At 46.5% G+C, this 21113-nt stretch overlaps 1 protein-coding gene across 4 annotated transcripts; it reads left to right on the top strand.

Moving 5' to 3' along the window:
- The first annotated feature begins 207 nt into the window (after positions 1–207).
- LOC115147401 (sarcalumenin) lies at positions 208–20478 on the top strand. Of its 4 annotated transcripts, none has more exons than XM_029689638.1 (10): positions 208–285; positions 12368–13141; positions 15026–15115; positions 15892–15987; positions 16642–16758; positions 17132–17365; positions 17761–17882; positions 18227–18454; positions 18944–19150; positions 19425–20478. In XM_029689638.1, the coding sequence occupies exons 1-10, from the start codon at positions 225–227 to the stop codon at positions 19689–19691; spliced, it is 2196 nt and encodes a 731-aa protein (XP_029545498.1). In that variant the 5' UTR covers positions 208–224; the 3' UTR covers positions 19692–20478. The 4 variants fall into 4 exon arrangements, with proteins under 4 accessions (XP_029545498.1, XP_029545497.1, XP_029545496.1 ...); XM_029689637.1 differs by having other exon boundaries at positions 15023–15115; XM_029689636.1 differs by having other exon boundaries at positions 12368–13312.
- The last annotated feature ends 635 nt before the right edge of the window (positions 20479–21113 follow it).

The raw sequence follows: 21113 nt of genomic DNA, 5'->3' as shown, positions 1-21113 counted from the left end.
TTTGACACAAAATGGCAGACGTGGATGCAGTTGCTGCTGTGTGACATTATGTTACCCATTAGCCAGCAACCCAGGCCCCTCTACTTAGACACGGAATGGCTGATGTGGGTGTAGTTGCTGCCTGTGACATTACCAGGCCCCTCCTTCCTTGGCACGCCCTTTGACCTTTCTCCAGAGGGGTATATATAACTGCTGGTAGAAGGGGGAGGCCCCTGGCAGCCAAAATGAAGCCTCTACAGGTCTCTGTGTCCTGCTTGCTCTCCCTGCTTGTCCTGGTCGCTGCAGGTAAGATTACATACATTAAGGTTAGAAGAAGAAAACAAATTAGTCCGTCAAGTTTTTATTACTGTTGATGGGCATGTTCATTTGCTCAGAAAGAGGGCAAGGGGGACATATGAAAGTCAGATTCTTTGCATGAATGGAAATAGCAATGGCTGCAGTGCAGACCCTATACGAGGGTTTGTGATAAAAGTGTATGAAAGGCTGATCATGAGAACATGGTCATGGAGATGTAGCAATACAACTTTGTCCTGACACGATGTCATAGAGACCGCAGGTCGGAAAGTGTTCAGACCCCTTGACTTTCACCCCATTTTGTTACGTTACAGCCTAATTCTAAAATGGAATACAGTACATTTTTTTAAATCCTCAGCAATCTACACAATACCCCATAACGACAAAGCGATAACAGGTAACATTTTTTTTTGTGTGAATGTATTACAAATGAAAAACAGAGAAACCTTATTTACATAAGTGTTCAGACCATTTGATTTGAGACTCGAAATTGAGCTCAGGTGCATCCTGTTTCCATTGATCATCCTTGAGATGTTTCTACAACTTGATTGGAGTCCACCTGTGGTAAATTCAATTGATTGGACATGATTTTGAAAGGCACACACCTGTCTATATAAGGTCCCACCGTTGACAGTGCATGTCAGAGCAAAAACCAAGCCATGAGGTTAACGGAATTGTCCGTAGAGCTCTGAGACAGGACTGTGTCGAGGCACAGATCTGGGGAAGGGTACTTCTTCAATGGAAGAAGTTTGGAACCACCAAGACTCTTCCTAGAGTTGGCCGCCCAGCCAAACTGTGCAACGGGGGAGAAGGGTCTTGGTCAAGGAGGTGACCAAGAATCCAATGGTCACTCTGACAGAGCTCTAGAGTTCCTCTGTGGAGATGGGAGAACCTTCCAGAAGGACAACCATCTTTGCAGCACTCTGCTAATCAGGCCTTTATGGTAGAGTGGCCAGATGGAAGCCACTCCTCAGTAAAAGGCACATGACAGCCCACTTGGAGTTTGCCAAAGGGCACGTAAAGACTCTCAGACTATGAGAAACTGATTCTCTGGTCTGATAAAACCAAGATTGAGCTCTTTGGCCTGAATGCCAAGAGTCATGTCTGGAGGAAACCTGGCACCATCCCTATGGAGGTGGTGGCAGCATCATGCTGTGGGGATGTTTGTTGTTGGCAGGGACTGGGAGACTAGTCAGGATCGAGGCAAAGATGAATTGCGCAAAGTACAAAGAGATCCTTGATGAAACCCTGCTCCAGAGCACTCAGGAACCTCAGACTGGGGTGAAGGTTCACCTTCCAACAGGACAATGATCCTAAGCACACAGCCAAGACAATGCAGGAGTGGCTTCGGGACAAGTCTCCGAATGTCCTTGAGTGGCCCAGCCAGAGCCCGGACTTGAACCCGATAAAACATCTCTGTTGAGACCTGAAAATAGCTGTGCAGCGACACTCCCCATCCAACCTGACAGAGCTTGAGAGGATCTGCAGAGAAGAATGGGAGACACTCCCCAAATACAGGTGTGCCAAGCTTGTAGCGTTATACCCAAGAAGACTCAAGGCTGTAATTGCTGCCAAATGTGCTTCAACAAAGTACTGAGTAAAAGGTCTGAATACTGATATAAATGTGATATTTCTGTTTTTTATTTTAATTAATTAGCAAAATGTCTAAAAACCTGTTTTTGCTCTGTCGTTATGGGGTATTGTGTGTATATTGATGAGAAACAAATATATTTAATCAATTATAGAACAAGGCTGTAACCTAACAAAATGTGGAAAAAGTCAAGGGGTCTGAATACTTTCCGAAGGTACTGAATGTAATGTATGCATTAGGGGTGGAGGAAGAGCGAGGAAGAGACAGAGGATGACATTTCTGTCAGTGTGCGCTGAATCAATGACTGAATGAATGATAAGTGAGAAGTTGAATGCTGCTTGTGCATATAATGCTGATATATAATACAGTATGTGTCCAGTACTGTCACACACATCTCGTGGTAATGACTGGAGCAGAATAAGTGGAATGCTATCAAATATATCAAACACATGTGGTGTCCAGGTGTTTGATGCCATTCCATTATGAGCCGTCCTCCCCTCAGCAGCCTCCTGTGCCACACCTATGCTAGTACATCAGAAGGGTGTGTTGGCTGTGGGTGGAAATGTCAGTGTTGCTGAGCAGTGACACCAGTGTGGGGGGGGGGGTACCCTTGCCTGTCCTTGATGTCACTTAATCCCTGTACCTTCCAGGCCTCTGTAGTTAGTCAGGTGGCTGGAGCCTTAGTGAGTGTGCTGCTGTAACCAGACACCATACAAACACCATAGAGACTTATAGGCACACCCACTGCCAGTGTGGGTCTGGTTGCACCCTTACTACATACACAGTACGCAGGCACACACACACACACACACACACACACACACACACACACACACACACACACACACACACACACACACACACACACACACACACACACACACACACACACACACACACACACACACATACACACACACACACACGCACACACACAATCTGCAATTAGGGTTCCGTGGGATTTGCCAAAGACTATGTACAATGTAGTCCATGCATTTGATATTCTAAATGCAAAAGCCATTTCTCTGTAGTTCTGCAAACCTATTTGTGTCTACATAGCTAGATAAACTGCAGCTGTAGCTAGACAGTAGTCCACGTGTAGGGAAAGCCCCCAGTGCTATAACAGGACACACACACACGCTGGTACAAAGTGGATGCTATAGGACAGACTATAGCAGTGTTCAGTAGCAGCCTGCCTGTTGGACAGTACACGCTGATCATGGCTGTCCCTATATGGATGCCGCGATGGAAATCCATAGTGATAGTGATAGAGCTACAGCCCCCTAGAACAGGGTTTCCCAAACTCAGTCCTGGGGCCCACCTTGGGTGCAAGTTTAGTTTTTTACCCTGGCACTACACAGCTGATTCCAATAATCAAAGCTTGATGATGAGTTGGTGCTTTGAATCAGCTGTGAAGTGCTAGGGTAAAAACCAAACCACGCACTCAGGGGGGGACCCAGGACCCAGTTTGGGAAACCCTGCCCGTTGCTGTGCATATGTGCAATAAGGCTGTCGTCAAGGCCGGTGACAATCAGTGACAATCATCAGGGAAGGAAAACGTCACTCCTGTGGAATATAGCAATGGAATAATCCCTCCCTCCCTGCCTTCCATTCTATCTGACTCATTGTAGATCTATTCATATCCCTGATTGAGACCAGTAGAACCCAGGCACCTGTCCCACTCCATCCCCACTGTGATGTATTCTGCCTGGGTACTCACACTGCCAGGGCAGGGCCTTGGGTCTGGAGACCCACCAGGACCAGGTTCACTGTCCGGTGTTACATAACTGTGTAATAACAGCATTTCAATGCAACAGCCTATTTGTGCTGTATTTGTTTGATTGCTAGAACAATCTTGACAAGTCCCCCTTTCTCTCTCTCTCTCTCTCTCTCTCTCTCTCTCTCTCTCTCTCTCTCTCTCTCTCTCTCTCTCTTTCTCTTTCACTGCTGTTGAACTTTTATAGTGATCTTTATCTAAGCTTAGGGGAAAAACCCCAGCGATCATTCCCATATGGAGTCTCTTCATTCTCCCTTACCCCATCCCTCCTTTCCCTCCCTCCAGCCCTCTTTCCATCCCTCCGTCTCCCTAACTATGTTAACTCTAATTCAATAAGCTACTTGGCTGCTACTAACTACCAAATACGATCCCGTGGAATGCCTGTATCAACAAACACATTTTCATTTTTCTGAAAACGGGATCAACATTTCGATATAAGTCAAAATCTTTTAATTTCCTTTAACTTACTCATTGTGTTTGAAATTTGGTCGGTTTAAGTAATAACTGTCTCGACTATTGCTATTGCTTAGCTCCATTTCTTACCACAGAATCTTCATTAAATGATTATAGTGGCCCTAAAAGGGCAAAGTAGTTCAAAAATATATATTAAGTCAACATACACAAACAAACTGTCACTTGTTAATGAGTGACCCTGAATGACCCTGTTACCATGCTGGTAACCTGACAACGTTACACCATTAGAATTCTTGCCGTCTGTACACACGTTCATGTAACTGTGCAGACGACTGACGACGCTGTCGCACTATGTCTATGGAGCCCATCCAATCCGCGAGGGCGGCAGTGAGCACTTCATTTGGCTCCTCTGTATTTCCAATCACATTGCCTTCCAAGTTTCTGTCTCTCTCTCTCTCTCTCACACACACACACACACACACACACACACACACACACACACACACACCCTTTACCCATCCACCCACCTTCAGCACACACATGCTCTCTCCCTCTCTTCTTCTCGTTCTCTCTCTCTCTCTCTCTCTCTCTCCTTCTCGTTCTCTCATTCTCTCTCTCGTTCTCTCTCGTTCTCTCTCGTTCTCTCTCTCTCTCTCTCTCACTCCTTCTCGTTCTCTCTCTCTCTCTCACTCTCTCTCGTTCTCTCTCTCGTTCTCTCTCTCGTTCTCTCTCTCTCTCACTCTCTCTCTCACCCCCCCCCCCATCTTGTTGGTTTTATTTAATTAGGGACACCCAGGGTACACTTAAGTCGGTGGGAGACTGTTTATGACTGGGGGTCAGCGAGCCAAAGGCTACATTGAATGCCAGGGGTGATAGAGAAACACCTCTCGGGTTCTTTTTATAACCCATTACCGCCCCCTTTCTGTGGCAGACTGGTGCTGCAGGACAAATATGCTGTAGGAGTGGGCCTAAATACATACATAACTAAATGTGTAACTTAGCAGATGCTTTTTTAATGTTACTTGCGCTACACTCTTGCCGAATAGGACACTGCTTACCGATCGCATAGATCAGTGATGCCCTCTCCTTGTCCGGGGAGATCTGTGATCAGAGCCCTGGAAATCCATGTGCTTTCAGGCTTTACCAGAGTGTGACGGAGCATCTTATTCCCTATTTAGTGCACTACTTTTGACCAGGGCACATATGTAGGGAATAGGGTGCCATTTGGTACACAGACGGTGGCTTTTTACATCCCCGTTTTTAAAGTAATGCTATCTGACTGACGCAGAGGATGTGGAGCTGATGGTTTGTAACGAATACCTAGCCTCTGTCACAGGCCATGTGAGCAAAGCCTGGACGTCCGAGGCTAACTCATGCCGCGAATAGTTACACCAGTAGACTGAAAAAACATAACTTCAGAATACGGACTGTATCCTCTGTCCGCTTTCAGCAGCTAGATGAGTTCAGGTCAACAGGAAACTCTAATGGAGGGGTCATTTCTTCAGCTAAAAGGCCTATAAGACTCTATATCAGTCAGGTTACAAAACCATGCCTGGGACCTGAAGACTCTTGTTAGCTCCCCTAGTGAATGCCTAGGCTTTAGCTCACATGGCTAATACAGACTTGTGGCCTTTAGAAGACCCAGGCTTGAAGTTATAGAGCTCCAAAATATCTTTATTTACAGTTGCCATGGCAAAACATACAGAGGCACCCTCCTTCCATGTTACACAAACTCCCTAAACAGTTAAGTGGGGATGCCATGGACCTAAAGGACCACAAAGGAACATACATCGTCACACATGTCCCCAACTGGCTAAATACCAACCTGTGAGGTCTTAACAGGCCTGTTAGGACGGTCTGTAGTGGGATGTGTAGTGGGGCACAGTGGGAGACAAAGTATGGTGGTGTATGGCCTGTGTGTATGTCTGCAGGTTCATGTTTCAAGGCAGCAGCATGGATCAGGTTGTATCCATGGCATGGACAGCTGCAGTGTGATTCTCACCTTCAATAGCTGACAAAAGTTGGCTGAGATGAGCTGCATTGCTCACGGCTAGCGCCAACAGGCTAATTGCTAGCAAACGGCTAACATGGCACATGCAGTCTCATTGCCCATTGCTATCGTCAAGCAGCTAATTGCTAAGCTAAAGGCTAACGTAGTTGTATGGTGATGATGACTCAGGTGTTTAGGTGTGATTCTCAGCTGTGCTGTGTGATTCTCTATTCTTCTGAGAAGAGGTGGCACATCTTGCTGACCAATGCTAGCAGCTAGTGACTAATAGCTAAGCTATAGGCTAACCTATGGTGGCATAGGTGTTTGTGACTGTGTATGCAAACGTATACACACACCAATGCACATGATGGATTTGATCTAATGGTTTCTGCTCTTTCTAATCCTCGACTTACAGACAGGAAGAATGACGCTAGCGTCTTCTACCGGCCCAATGTCAATGTTAAATGTGGATGTGAAAAATGAGATCCTCAGACTTAAAATAAGTCGCATCTGACTCAACACACACATTGATCAAATGGGTCAAGGCGGAAAGCTTTGTACCCGTGTGACTGTCCATGGTACACAAATGGGACTCTCTGTGTTCTCTATGGGCTTCCTATTCTGGCTCTGATTCACAAGTAAACAATTTACTGCTCGTGGTCGGTCAGTCATCACCTCCTGTGTGTGTGTGTGTGTGTGTGTGTGTGTGTGTGTGTGTGTGTGTGTGTGTGTATGTGTGTGCTATGCCCATTCATCGCCTCCTCTGGTCATTGTCAGCATTATAACCCACCAATATTACATTCCTAGTGAGTACACACTGTCATGTTTATGTGCAACGACCTGGGGTTGTAACTCGGGTCCCCTAGTTATTCTGTGTCAGCGGTTACTTACTATCCATGGCTACATGTACATTACTGTCGCTAGGCCCGATTTTTCACCGTCTACAATCATGCAGTCTAAGCTACTCCAGGTTATGCTATATAAACCAGGGTACAATTGTGAGAGAAGGCGTAGGAACAGAGTTCCCATCATTTTAACACGTAATAATATGACTTCTGCACAGGGTTTGTTGTCGGAGTCTGTCTCTACAGGGTTGTCTTTACCTAGGTCTGCTCCCCTCAAATAGTCTAAGCAGGCCTAAGCATCTCCATTCAAGGAGCTGAAATCTGAGTGTAGCAATCTGAGAGGGTGTTGAGGGTGTTGAGTATTCAATCTGCTCTTGGCTTTACACACAGTCACACACCAAGTCTGTTCTGGACACACAGTCACACACCAAGTCTGTTCTGGACACACAGTCACACACCAAGTCTGTTCTGGACACACAGTCACACAACAAGTCTGTTCTGGACACACAGTCACACACCAAGTCTGTTCTGGACAGACAGTCACACACCAAGTCTGTTCTGGACACACAGTCACACACCAAGTCTGTTCTGGACACACAGTCACACACCAAGTCTGTTCTGGACACACAGTCACACACCAAGTCTGTTCTGGACACACAGTCACACACCAAGTCTGTTCTGGACAGACAGTCACACACCAAGTCTGTTCTGGACAGACAGTCACACACCAAGTCTGTTCTGGGCACACAGTCACACACCAAGTCTGTTCTGGACAGACAGTCACACACCAAGTCTGTTCTGGACACACAGTCACACACCAAGTCTGTTCTGGACACACAGTCACACACCAAGTCTGTTCTGGACAGACAGTCACACACCAAGTCTGTTCTGGACAGACAGTCACACACCAAGTCTGTTCTGGACAGACAGTCACACACCAAGTCTGTTCTGGGCACACAGTCACACACCAAGTCTGTTCTGGACAGACAGTCACACACCAAGTCTGTTCTGGGCACACAGTCACACACCAAGTCTGTTCTGGACAGACAGTCACACACCAAGTCTGTTCTGGACAGACAGTCACACACCAAGTCTGTTCTGGACAGACAGTCACACACCAAGTCTGTTCTGGGCACACAGTCACACACCAAGTCTGTTCTGGACAGACAGTCACACACCAAGTCTGTTCTGGGCACACAGTCACACACCAAGTCTGTTCTGGACAGACAGTCACACACCAAGTCTGTTCTGGACAGACAGTCACACACCAAGTCTGTTCTGGACACACAGTCACACACCAAGTCTGTTCTGGACAGACAGTCACACACCAAGTCTGTTCTGGACAGACAGTCACACACCAAGTCTGTTCTGGACACACAGTCACACACCAAGTCTGTTCTGGACAGACAGTCACACACCAAGTCTGTTCTGGACAGACAGTCACACACCAAGTCTGTTCTGGACAGACAGTCACACACCAAGTCTGTTCTGGACACACAGTCACACACCAAGTCTGTTCTGGACAGACAGTCACACACCAAGTCTGTTCTGGACAGACAGTCACACACCAAGTCTGTTCTGGACAGACAGTCACACACCAAGTCTGTTCTGGACACACAGTCACACACCAAGTCTGTTCTGGACAGACAGTCACACACCAAGTCTGTTCTGGACAACAGTCACACACCAAGTCTGTTCTGGACACACAGTCACACACCAAGTCTGTTCTGGACACACAGTCACACACCAAGTCTGTTCTGGACAGACAGTCACACACCAAGTCTGTTCTGGACAGACAGTCACACACCAAGTCTGTTCTGGACAGACAGTCACACACCAAGTCTGTTCTGGACAGACAGTCACACACCAAGTCTGTTCTGGACAGACAGTCACACACCAAGTCTGTTCTGGATAGACAGTCACACACCAAGTCTGTTCTGGGCACACAGTCACACACCAAGTCTGTTCTGGACACACAGTCACACACCTAGTCTGTTCTGGATAGACAGTCACACACCAAGTCTGTTCTGGACAGACAGTCACACACCAAGTCTGTTCTGGACAGACAGTCACACACCAAGTCTGTTCTGGACAGACAGTCACACACCAAGTCTGTTCTGGACAGACAGTCACACACCAAGTCTGTTCTGGACAGACAGTCACACACCAAGTCTGTTCTGGACAGACAGTCACACACCAAGTCTGTTCTGGACACACAGTCACACACCAAGTCTGTTCTGGATAGACAGTCACACACCAAGTCTGTTCTGGGCACACAGTCACACACCAAGTCTGTTCTGGACAGACAGTCACACACCAAGTCTGTTCTGGACAGACAGTCACACACCAAGTCTGTTCTGGACACACAGTCACACACCAAGTCTGTTCTGGACAGACAGTCACACACCAAGTCTGTTCTGGACAGACAGTCACACACCAAGTCTGTTCTGGACAGACAGTCACACACCAAGTCTGTTCTGGACACACAGTCACACACCAAGTCTGTTCTGGACAGACAGTCACACACCAAGTCTGTTCTGGGCACACAGTCACACACCAAGTCTGTTCTGGACACACAGTCACACACCAAGTCTGTTCTGGACAGACAGTCACACACCAAGTCTGTTCTGGACAGACAGTCACACACCAAGTCTGTTCTGGACAGACAGTCACACACCAAGTCTGTTCTGGATAGACAGTCACACACCAAGTCTGTTCTGGACAGACAGTCACACACCAAGTCTGTTCTGGACAGACAGTCACACACCAAGTCTGTTCTGGACAGACAGTCACACACCAAGTCTGTTCTGGACAGACAGTCACACACCAAGTCTGTTCTGGACAGACAGTCACACACCAAGTCTGTTCTGGATAGACAGTCACACACCAAGTCTGTTCTGGACAGACAGTCACACACCAAGTCTGTTCTGGACAGACAGTCACACACCAAGTCTGTTCTGGACACACAGTCACACACCAAGTCTGTTCTGGACAGACAGTCACACACCAAGTCTGTTCTGGACAGACAGTCACACACCAAGTCTGTTCTGGACACACAGTCACACACCAAGTCTGTTCTGGATAGACAGTCACACACCAAGTCTGTTCTGGACAGACAGTCACACACCAAGTCTGTTCTGGACAGACAGTCACACACCAAGTCTGTTCTGGACACACAGTCACACACCAAGTCTGTTCTGGACAGACAGTCACACACCAAGTCTGTTCTGGACACACAGTCACACACCAAGTCTGTTCTGGACACACAGTCACACACCAAGTCTGTTCTGGACAGACAGGCGTTGATGCAGGAAAATAAATAGTGGCTGTGAAAGTGTCCAGTGTGATGAATAAGGTCTATTTTGGATGAAGAGAGCAATTGGGTTTATCCGTAATGTCTGTACATGTATGTTGAACCAGTAAGATGTTTGGAGCCAATGGGTCTGTGCTTTACCAGAATATTAAAGGAGTAATCCACTACAAAGCTATATTTGGGTATTTTCTTCATTGTTCCCCGTTGAGGAAGTTCAGCAATCAAGTTTTCAAAATATCGGACATTCAAAAGCAAATTGTAACTTGCCACATCCTCATGATGATTATAAATCCTTTAATGCGGCTCCGTGTGTGTCAAATCAATACAGGAGTGTTAGAGGTCTCCAATTTTATTCTTTGAACTGGAACTTCTAGAAAGTTATAGAAATCAAACCATGATCTTTAAAAAAAACGTTATTTATAGATTTTCAGATATAACAACAAAAACAACACAACCCCAACCCCTCCCTCCCTCCACTCAATCCACCCCTCCCTCCCTCCACTCAATCCACCCCTCCCTCCCCCCACTCAATCCACCCCTCCCTCCCTCCACTCAATCCACCCCTCCCTCCACACCCTCCACTCCCTCCCTCCACTCAATCCACCCCTCCCTCCCTCCACTCAATCCACCCCTCCCTCCACTCAATCCACCCCTCCCTCCACACCCTCCACTCCCTCCCTCCCTCCACTCCCTCCCTCCACTCAATCCACCCCTCCCTCCACTCAATCCACCCCTCCCTCCCTCCCTCCACTCCCTCCCTCCCTCCACTCCCTCCCTCCACACCCTCCCTCCCTCCCTCCCCACCCTCCACTCCCTCCCTCCACTCAATCCACCCCTCCCTCCACACCCTCCACTCCCTCCCTCCCTCCACTCCCTCCCTCCACTCAATCCACCCCTCCCTCCACACCCTCCACTCCCTCCCTCCCTCCACTCAATCCACCCCTCCCTCCACTCAATCCACCCCTCCCTCCACTCAATCCACCCCTCCCTCCACACCCTCCACTCAATCCACCCCTCCCTCCACACCCTCCACTCAATCCACCCCTCCCTCCACTCAATCCACCCCTCCCTCCACACCCTCCACTCCCTCCCTCCACTCAATCCACCCCTCCCTCCACTCAATCCCTCCCTCCCTCCCTCCACACCACCCACCCACCAAGGCATCTATAAAAGTAAGTTAAATGGGAAAGAAAAACAGAAACAAACAGTAATAGAAACAAAAACAATGGAGAAAAAAAAGTTATATAAAAATTCTTATCAGCACAAATGGTCACTAGAACAGATATGACTGCTTACCAAAATATGCAAGTTACACTAAGTAAAAGACAGGCTCTCCAGGTACTGTATTAATGGGGACCAGGTTAAGTAGAACTTTTGTCAGGGCTCATGCACAGTGTACCTAACCTCCAAAGGCAGAGATGACACCACCTCCTTAACCCGCTGCATAAAGGGGGCGACTTTGCAGACTTCCAGTGAAGAGAACAAGACGGCGAGCCAGCAGCGAGCATTCTGGTCTCGGGGAAGTACCCCAAAAATGGCAGTGACCGTGTTGAGGCTAACAGTTGTATTACACATATGTGAGAATGCCTCAAAAATGCGGTCCCAGAGGCCTCAAAGCTGGCATGACCAAAACATGTGTCCCACAGTCGCTGGACTCTGGTGGCATCTCAAACACTTGGGGTCAACATTTGGGTATATTTTTGCCAATCTGTCATTTGAGTAATGGAGACAGTGCAAAACTTTGAACTGAATGAGCCCATTCCTTATGCAAAATGATGATGTGTGGATACGCTCAATATCATCTAGCTCACCGCCTATTTCATTTACCTTTATTTAACTAGGCAAGTCAGTTAAGAACGCATTCTTATTTTCAATGACGCACTAGGAACAGTGGGTTAACTGCCTTGTTCAGGTGCAGAACAACAGATTTTTACCTTGTCAGCTCAGAGATTCGATCTTGCAACCTTTTGGTTACTAGTCCAATGCTCTAGCCACTAGGCTACCTGCCACCCCCTATGTTTTGCTCGCTGTTGTCTTTTCTAACATGGCCGTTCAGTGATTACCAGACCTAAACCCTTCACTCTCTTTATACTGACATCTTTATCATTAACAGACTCACCTCTCTCTCTCTTTCTCTCTGCAGACCTAGTGGTGGAGGCCTCCAGCCCCGATGAGCTGCATCTCCACGTGCCGCTCTCCTGTGACCTCTCCTGTGACTCTACAGATGACAATGGAGGCCAAAGCTCCTCCAACGACACCCCGGCCCCAGGCTCCGTGTGTCAGTCCTGTAACCCCCCACGAAGCCTTGCTACACCAGCCGAAGAGGAGCCCCTAGCCTCCACAGAGGAGGTCCCCATGGAGGAGTTGGCGAGCGAGGAGGAGGAGGCTGCATCTGAGGAGGTGGTAGCTGAGGAAGAATCTGTGGAGTCTGCAGAGACTTCAGAGGAGGTCCAAGCATCAGAGGAGAGAGTGGAGGAAGCTGCCTCGTCTGAGGAGGAAGAATTGGAGGAAGCTGCCTCGGCTGAAGAAGAGGTTGTAGACGAGGTTGAGGTAGAACATGAAGCTGAGGAAGAAGAGGTTATAGAGGAAGAGGAAGCAGTTGAGGAAGCTGTGGCCATGGAGGAGGGAGTGGAGGTAGTTAAAGAGGAAGTAGAGGAAACAATAGAAGAACCTGCAGTAGAGGAACCTGTTGTTGAGGAGGTAACGATTGAGGAGGTTGGCGAGGAGGCAGTAGAGGAGGCAGTAGAGGAGGCAGTAGTATTAGTGTCTGAACCTGTGGTGGAACCTGAAGTGGTTGAACCCGAGCCAGAGATGGTGGTCGAGGAGGTGGCTCCAGAACCAGAGCCTGTTGTAGAGGAAGCTGCTCCGGAACCTACTCCAGAACCTGCGGAAGCCGCTCCAGAACCTGTAGAAGCAGGTGAGGTGGTTGTGGAGGCAGTGAAGGAGAAGGAGCTGGTGGACGAGGTGGCAGCTGTTTTGGAGGAGGAAGCGGTGGTGGAAGAGGAGGCACCTGTTGTTGTTGTTAAGGAGGAGGCGACTGTTGTTGAGGAGACAGTGGAGGATGCACCTCCAAAGGCACAAGCAAAAGGTATAGAGTACTGCCTTATTAGAATTTATAATTTGAACGAGAAAAACGTTATTGTCCAAACAATTTGGAAACAAACTTGTTTGTTTATATCAATGTGTGGATATTTATTATTTCTATACTAAATGTGATTGTAGAGATGGGGTTACAGGATCCTGTTATATCTCCCCCCTTTCTTCTTCACAGTGCTTTGAATACACTCTTAAGAATACACTCTTGGCTCTTAAGAGCCAACTGTCAACTTTACAGTGTCAACTCAAGTGTATTCAAAGCCATGATGAGCGAGTGCTACTGTAATCAGGAGACTGACATTCTCTGCCATTTGGTGCCGTAGTGTTGACACCAGCTATAAAAGACATAGGATCTGGTCTGGCTCTTACATTATCTCTAAACCTCCATCTCTCTCTCATTCTCTCTTTCTCCTCTCTCTAACCACTTTCCCTCCCTCATTTCCCCCTCCCTCCTCTCCTTCCCTCCCTCCATCCCTTCCTCTCTCCCTGGCCCGTGCCATGCCCCAGAACCTGATATGTGTGGCTAAAGGTGGCATCAGGAATAACCCCTAGCTGGGCCCGAAATAAAAAGGACAGACATAGAGGGAGGAAGGGAAGAGATAGATAGATGAGCATATGGACACTGATATAACAACATGGACGGATGGCTGCAGAGCCACACAACAGATGCTGTGGTCAGTCAGTGTTCTATTGTCATGGCAGGAAGTCAATTAGTGTCATGTTCAGGGGAGATCAAAGGTGAAACGTTCAGATAGAAATGTAATGAATAGAGCTCACATGATTCCCAGTTCTACATGACAGACAGTTAAATCTGTTCTACACATTACATTTCTTTACATTTCTTTCTGAATGTTCTGCAACATTTAGGTAGAAATGTAATGAATAGAGCTCACAGGATTCCCAGTTCTAGATGACAGACAATCACATCTGTTCAACATGATATCTTGCTACCTGAAAAGTTGCAGATATAAATGTAATGAATAGAGCTGACAGGATCCCCCTATTCTACATGACAGACAAGCATGTATGCACACTGTACTGTGTATTACAAGCATACACTGAGTATACAAAACATTAAGAACACTTGCTCTTTCCATGACATAACTGACCAGGTGAAAGCTATGATCCCTCATTTATGTCACTTTTTAAATCCACTTAAATCTGTGTAGATAAAGGGGAGGAGACAGGTTAAAGGAGGACTTTTAAGCCTTGAGACAATTGAGACATGGATTGTGTATGTGTGCCATTCAGATGGTTTATGGGTACGACAAAAGATTTAAGTGCCTTTGAACGGGGTTTGGTAGGTGTCAGGCGCACCGGTTTGAGTCAAGAACTGCAACGCTTCTGGGTTTTTCACACTCAACAGTTTCCTGTGTGTATCAAGAATGGTCCACCACCCGAAGGACATCCAGCTAACGTGACAAAACTGTGGGAAGCATTGGCGCCAACATGGGCCAGCATCCCTGTGGAATGCTTTCGACACCTTATAGAGTCCATGATCGATGTGGGCAAAGGGGGGTGGGGGGTGCAACTTAATATTAGGAAGGTGTTCCTAATGTTTTGTATCCTCAATGTACATCATCATGATAATGCAGGGAAATTCTACTTTCTGAGTCAGGGATATGGATATGTCAAGTTTGGATTCGACCTTGGTCTGATGACCTCATAGTTGAGTTGACTGATAGGCTTTTCCTCCAATCAGCAGTGGTTGAGGAGGCAGCAAAGCTCAGAGACTGCTCCCACATCGATGAGATGCTCCAATTGGTTTCTGCTGAATCCGCGCCTGAGTTCGCAGGTAAGGAGCAAACAAGAGTTACAAGTAAGGCCTTGAGTTTTTCTCAATTCATCATTCCTCGATTCCTTCCATTTTGATCTCACCACCTCCTCACTCGTATTGGAGGAGAAGGTCCAAGGGGAGGGACCTTGGACCTTCTTCTCCATTGTGTATTGAGAAGTAGGCGAAGAGAGGACGCAAGAAATCTAGAAAAGATTAATTGTGAAAAATACCCTGATTTTTCTGGGGACCACATGAGCTGACCAGGAAAAACTCTGGTCATGTGGTCATGTGTTTATATGTGAACAGGAGGGATTGAGAAATCTACTGGGCCTTTTCTGCTAAGATTACTGTGGAAATTGTTTCATGGTGTGGACTGGATGGTAGTGAGTGTGTGTGCGTGGGTGGGTGTGTGTGTGAGTGCGTGCGTGGCTGTGTGTGTACGTGTGTGTGCCTTCCATTATATTACCATGACTACCATGACCATGAGTCAGGTTAGTTCATTCATGGTGCCTTCCATTCCAATACAATGACTACCATGACCATACAAAATGGATCGTCTCCTCTCTTCTCTCCCACCCTTTAAAAAAATATATTTGCTACTTCTGCCTCTCTCTACCTCTATCATCCTATCTTCATCCCTCTCTTCTCTTCTATCTCCCTCTGTCCTCTTCTCCTCTCTCCACCTCATCCTCTCTCCCCCTCATCCTCTCCCCTCAATCCTCTCATCCCTCTCTCTTCTCTTCCTCTACTCCTCTCGCCCCCTCTTTCTTTCCTCATCCCTCTCTCCTCTCCAGCTGCTATGAAGAAGCTGCAGCACATCTACCACTCAGCCATCAAGCCCATGGAGACGGCCTACAAGTACAACGAGCTCAGAGCTCACGAGGTCACAGGTAGCCTGTCCAACCACTTAGCATTAGCCTTGAGCCATTAGCTATTAGCATTTTCAATCTGTTTTATACTGACCTGTTGTCTTAGCGTATTAGCCTTTAGCCTGGTTAGCATTGTTCAGATTTGTTTATTAGTATTAGCATATTAGCCTTTAGCCATTAGCTATTAGCTTTCTGTTCATTACCAACCTGTTACACAAAGAACAACAAAATGCTACATTTCCCCAGAAAAAACCGACAGGCATAAGTCTAGTTACCAACAGTCCTTGTAGACATTGTCATTAGCAATGGGGTTTCCCCAGGCAAATGGGCAGTACTATACACAGTTGTGTGCCAGCTTAGTCTAAATTCTCTGGTGTCTTCACCTGAAGAAACTGGAAAATCAATTAAACATAAATAAACTAATTAACTGCATATACACCTGCCAGTAATCGAGTGCACCCAGGAGCTCTCCAGAAAGTGACTTTGTATGCCTCAGCATATGTATACACCTTTGTGTGGGCGACCAGGCCTCACTTAACCCAGGCTTGTTAGAGATTGAGGGCTCCATCCATAGTACCATGATGTATGCAATGAATGCCCCTTTGTGGGACAAAGTGTACCATTGACAGTCTACAAAAGTGACCCCCCCCTTCTCTCTCTCTCTCCTCCCTCTAGATGCAGAGATCACCTCCAAGCCCATGGTACTGTTCCTGGGACCCTGGTCTGTAGGCAAATCCTCCATGATCAACTACCTGCTGGGCGTGCACGGTACCCCACAACAACTTTACACAGGTAAGAGCACCTGTCGCATAGCTTGGGCCTGGAGTTTCACCAGACCAACTCCTGATTAATTCTCTGCTCTGACAATCAGTCAATCAATCAAATGTATTTCTAAAGCCCTCACCCCTTACCAGTCTACACCACAGACAAGGTTTCCACTTTATCATTTACTCTATTCAACATCTTGTCTATCTACTACTGATCTGTCATCTATTGCACTCTTCCCAGTCCACTTCTCTCAGGAATACAAACATGCCTCAATGCAACTGCTTCCTTTTCTAGTTAACTATTTGGATAGCTGCTCATATTAATCTCTCTCTTACACATTCTATCCACCCTCTCTTCCTCCTTATCTCCCCCCTCTTCCTCCCTCCCTCTCTCCCAGGTGCTGAGCCCACTACATCTGAGTACACAGTGGTGATGCATGGTGACAAGTTCCGCTCGGTGGAGGGCATCGTGATGGCAGCCGACAGCTCCAGGTCCTTCTCCCCTCTGGAGAGGTTTGGCCAGGGGTTCCTGGAGAGGCTGGTGGGGATTGAGATGCCCCATAAACTGTTGGAGAGAGTCACCCTGGTGGACACGCCTGGGATTATTGAGAACCGCAAGCAGCAGGAGAGAGGTGGGGGAGGAGAACACACACACTAACCTCTCATATACAGCCATGTGTATTAGATCATATACACTCTTTAGATATTTGTTACATGCTGTGAAGTGGCAATTACAAGCAGCAGGAGAGAGGTGGGAGGAGAACAGACAGAGATTCATTAACAGTCACACACACACACACACACACACACACACACACACACACACTCGTCACACACAATGTGTCATAGAACCATTCACACACCTGAACTATTTGTGTCCTACATCCTCAGAATGGTAACACACTGCATGCAACACACACACCTACAAATTCACAAAAATGGAATGATGAAAATACTTAACTCACTGTATACTACCACACCTTTGAGTAAAACAGCCTCTGATTGGTCAATCTCCTTCCCCCTCCAGGCTACCCCTACAGCGAGGTGTGTCAGTGGTTCATTGACCGTGCTGACCTCATCTTCCTGATGTTTGACCCCACCAAGTTGGATGTGGGCGGGGAGCTGGCGACGCTGTTCAAACAGATGAAGGTAAAGAAGTGTAAAGCATAGAAATAGAATTACTAGAACGGAAGGGTTGGGTGGACCGGCAGCCATATTGAGTGTACCAATAAGAGTAAAGCTGGAAGCAAAAGTAGTAAGTTCAGCATTCAATTTTTACTTTATCAACTGTCAACTCAACTGAAATTACAAAAGAGTACATTCCTTTCTCATTCTAGTAATTATATGTCTATGGTGCAAACGAAGTGCCTTAGATTGCCCAATATACAATCAGTTTTTGCCTAGCACTTTAATAACACTTTAATAACCTTTTTTAAACTCTGTTTTCTTCATTCATTCATTGATCCATCCATCCATTAATTCATTCATTCTAGGGCCGAGAGTCCCAGATCCGCATCATCCTGAACAAGGCAGACAGCCTGTCCTCCCAGGACCTGATGCGTGTCTACGGTGCCTTGTTTTGGTCCATGGCTCCTCTCATCAACGCCACAGAGCCTCCCCGGGTCTACGTCAGCTCCTTCTGGCCCACAGAATACGCAGCCGACACCAGCCGAGAGCTCTTCATACGGGAGGAGATCTCACTGCTCGAAGACCTCAACCAGGTGAAGCTCAACCATCTACAGACATTACAGAATACACACAAACAAACACATTACACTCACACACCAGCCCATGGCTTTTCATACGGGAGGAGACCTTGCTGGTCGAGAAGCTACCATCTCCTGCCGTTGTGCACTTGAGCCAAGCACCTCAAATCTGTGACAATGGCGAACGTGCATAAAGATGTCAGAATTCAGATGTGATGTCATTGTTTAGCACTATCCACTGAGTTGTGAAACTACGGAGCGTATTTGGTTCAATGTGCCAGTAAATCAGCACAATCTACTTTTTTTCTTCGGTTTTTCAAAGTCCCAGCGTCTTGAAGCTAAAATTGGAATCATGTATACTGTGCTAATGACCATGCAAACAAAAGAGTCATGGAGAGCGATGTGCAATTTAGCAAAACGAGGAATTTGTGATAAGTGCATGGGGGACGCCATCTTTATGCACCTCTTCTATTGACAATAATCTCCTTGTTCTTCTATCTTCAGGTCATTGAAAACCAGCTGGAGAACAAGATAGCCTTCATCCGCCAGCACGCCATCCGGGTCAGGATCCACGCCCTGCTGGTAGATCGCTACCTCCATACATACCACGAGAAGCTGGGCTGGTTCAGCGACCCCGACGAGGTGTTCAGGGACATCGTCTCAGACCCTGACAAGTTCTACATCTTCAAGTCCATCCTGGCCAAGACCAATGTAAGTGAGAGTGTGTGTAGGGAGGGGGGAGGGGTTGTGGGTGTCATGGATTGTGTGTGTGTGTAATGTGTGTATGGAATATGTATAAAACGTGTGTTTAAGGTGTGCAAAGTGTGTGTATAATGTGCATGTAATGTGTACAATGTGTATATAATGTGTGTGAGTAATGTGCATATAACATGTCTATAATGTGTGCATCTAATGTGTGTCTAACTAACATGTATATAACGTGTTTATAACATGTATAGAACTTGTGCGTTCTCCAATTCTGCAGGTGAGCAAGTTCGACCTGCCAGACAAAGAGGCCTACCAGGACTTCTTTGGCATCAACCCTCCATCAGGCTTTAAACAGCTGTCCTCCCTCTGTTCCTGGTCGTCAGGCTGTCTGATTGACAAGATAGAGAAAGCTATCACTGTGGAGCTCCCTGCCCTACTGATTAGCCTGGGCAAGAAAGACAGTCCAACTCCAGCCAAGGCCGCCCCAGCCCCTCCACCCCCACTGCCTGAGGCAAAACCCAAGAACCGCTGGCGAAAGGATTGAGGAGGAGAGATGAAGAGAGGGATGGATGGAGAGAAGAGGACGGGGAGTAAAGGAAGGAAGAAAAAAAGGAGGGAGGCCGAAGCCAGAGGCTATACTGGGGTGACTCCACTTCTGAGTTTGTCTGGACTGGACACGGGGAAGAGAGGAGAGAGGGATGGGGTGGAGGATGGGTGGAGGATAGGAAATATGTACAGCTGGGGAAAAAGTGGGATTGAAGCCACATGAAGCAAATGGGAACCTTGCAGGCCCATTAGAAATAATCCAACTGGAGAAAAAAAAACGGAAACAAGTTTTTAAACTATTTAAATCAGAGACTCCTTTCTTCCTAAGTGTTATTATTTAACTCCGAATGAAAACAGGGAAATATAAACAAGAGTTTGTTTTATTTCGTTTTGTTTGCCAGTTTGTTTATTTTATTTATTCAAGTTTTTCTCTTCTTCTTCATCCGTAGACAAGGAGGAAAAATACCAGCGATCAGTTACAGCATAATATTCTATTCTATTGTCTTTATTGTCATTTCAAAAGGGTCTGGATTTCTGTGCTCCTTACCAGCAGTCAGTTACAGCCTTCTTCTATTGTATTGTATTTTATTGTCATTTCTAAACTACAGCTTATCTTCGTTGTCAGTGCAGTATGTCATTGCTGTGTAAGAACGCATTTGTACATTGATGCCAGTTAAATGGGCTGTAGCCTTCTCTTCCTGTTGTTATAGCTTTGCCTCAATATGCTGCATGTCAAAGTGTCATTAAAGTTGTATTTTATCCTTGTAGCTTCAGATCCCATTGACGACCGAGATTCTTGTGTCAATTCTTTAGAGAGAAAAAGGAGGGAGAAAGAAAGACAAAAAATAGACCGAATTTATGTTTCATCCAATAAGGGTAGGGCCTACATTCTTGAGGGAACGTCCTGTCCCCAGCAATAATGTAAAATTGATATGCTTCTTACTTTGTGAAGGAGTGTTAGCCAGGCCAAACACACAGAGTGGTTTTAAACCATCTTTACACACACACACACACACACACACACACACACACATCCCTGCAAGGTTCCACATCTGTCTGAGACACAGAAACCAGATTTACATAATATTAGGTATTTAATCCTTATGTTTGGTTCAACCTACACCATTACAATAAGTACAATAAGTCATTTAGATCATCAATAGGATTTTAACTTTACAAATAATACATGATTTTAACCTTACAAATTGTTTTTCTCCAGTAGCTAAGAATGTGTCATATGAGTTGATGGACCAACTGTTCAAAATTGGGAGCCAAATGTTTGATTACTGTACCAAAGCCGTAAATCAATGGAATTATGACATTTGTGAAATTTTTAGCTAATTTTTTTCCCAACTTCAGATCACTATCCCTCGGCCTCTGGACATCACAAGGAAATCATACCTAGATCCTTTATGATCGT

This window comes from Salmo trutta, chromosome 14 (assembly GCF_901001165.1).
Source record: "Salmo trutta chromosome 14, fSalTru1.1, whole genome shotgun sequence".
NCBI classification, from domain to species: domain Eukaryota; kingdom Metazoa; phylum Chordata; class Actinopteri; order Salmoniformes; family Salmonidae; genus Salmo; species Salmo trutta.
This window is presented reverse-complemented; position numbering and strand designations above follow the sequence as displayed.

Excerpts from the sequence above, each read along its gene's own strand:
- LOC115147401 (XM_029689635.1), top strand. The coding sequence starts at position 225 with ATGAAGCCTCTACAGGTCTCTGTGTCCTGCTTGCTCTCCCTGCTTGTC. Across the intron at positions 15,988-16,641 it reads CAGAGCTCACGAGGTCACAG|ATGCAGAGATCACCTCCAAG; the intron begins GTAGCCTGTCCA and ends TCCTCCCTCTAG. Across the intron at positions 17,883-18,226 it reads CGCTGTTCAAACAGATGAAG|GGCCGAGAGTCCCAGATCCG; the intron begins GTAAAGAAGTGT and ends CATTCATTCTAG.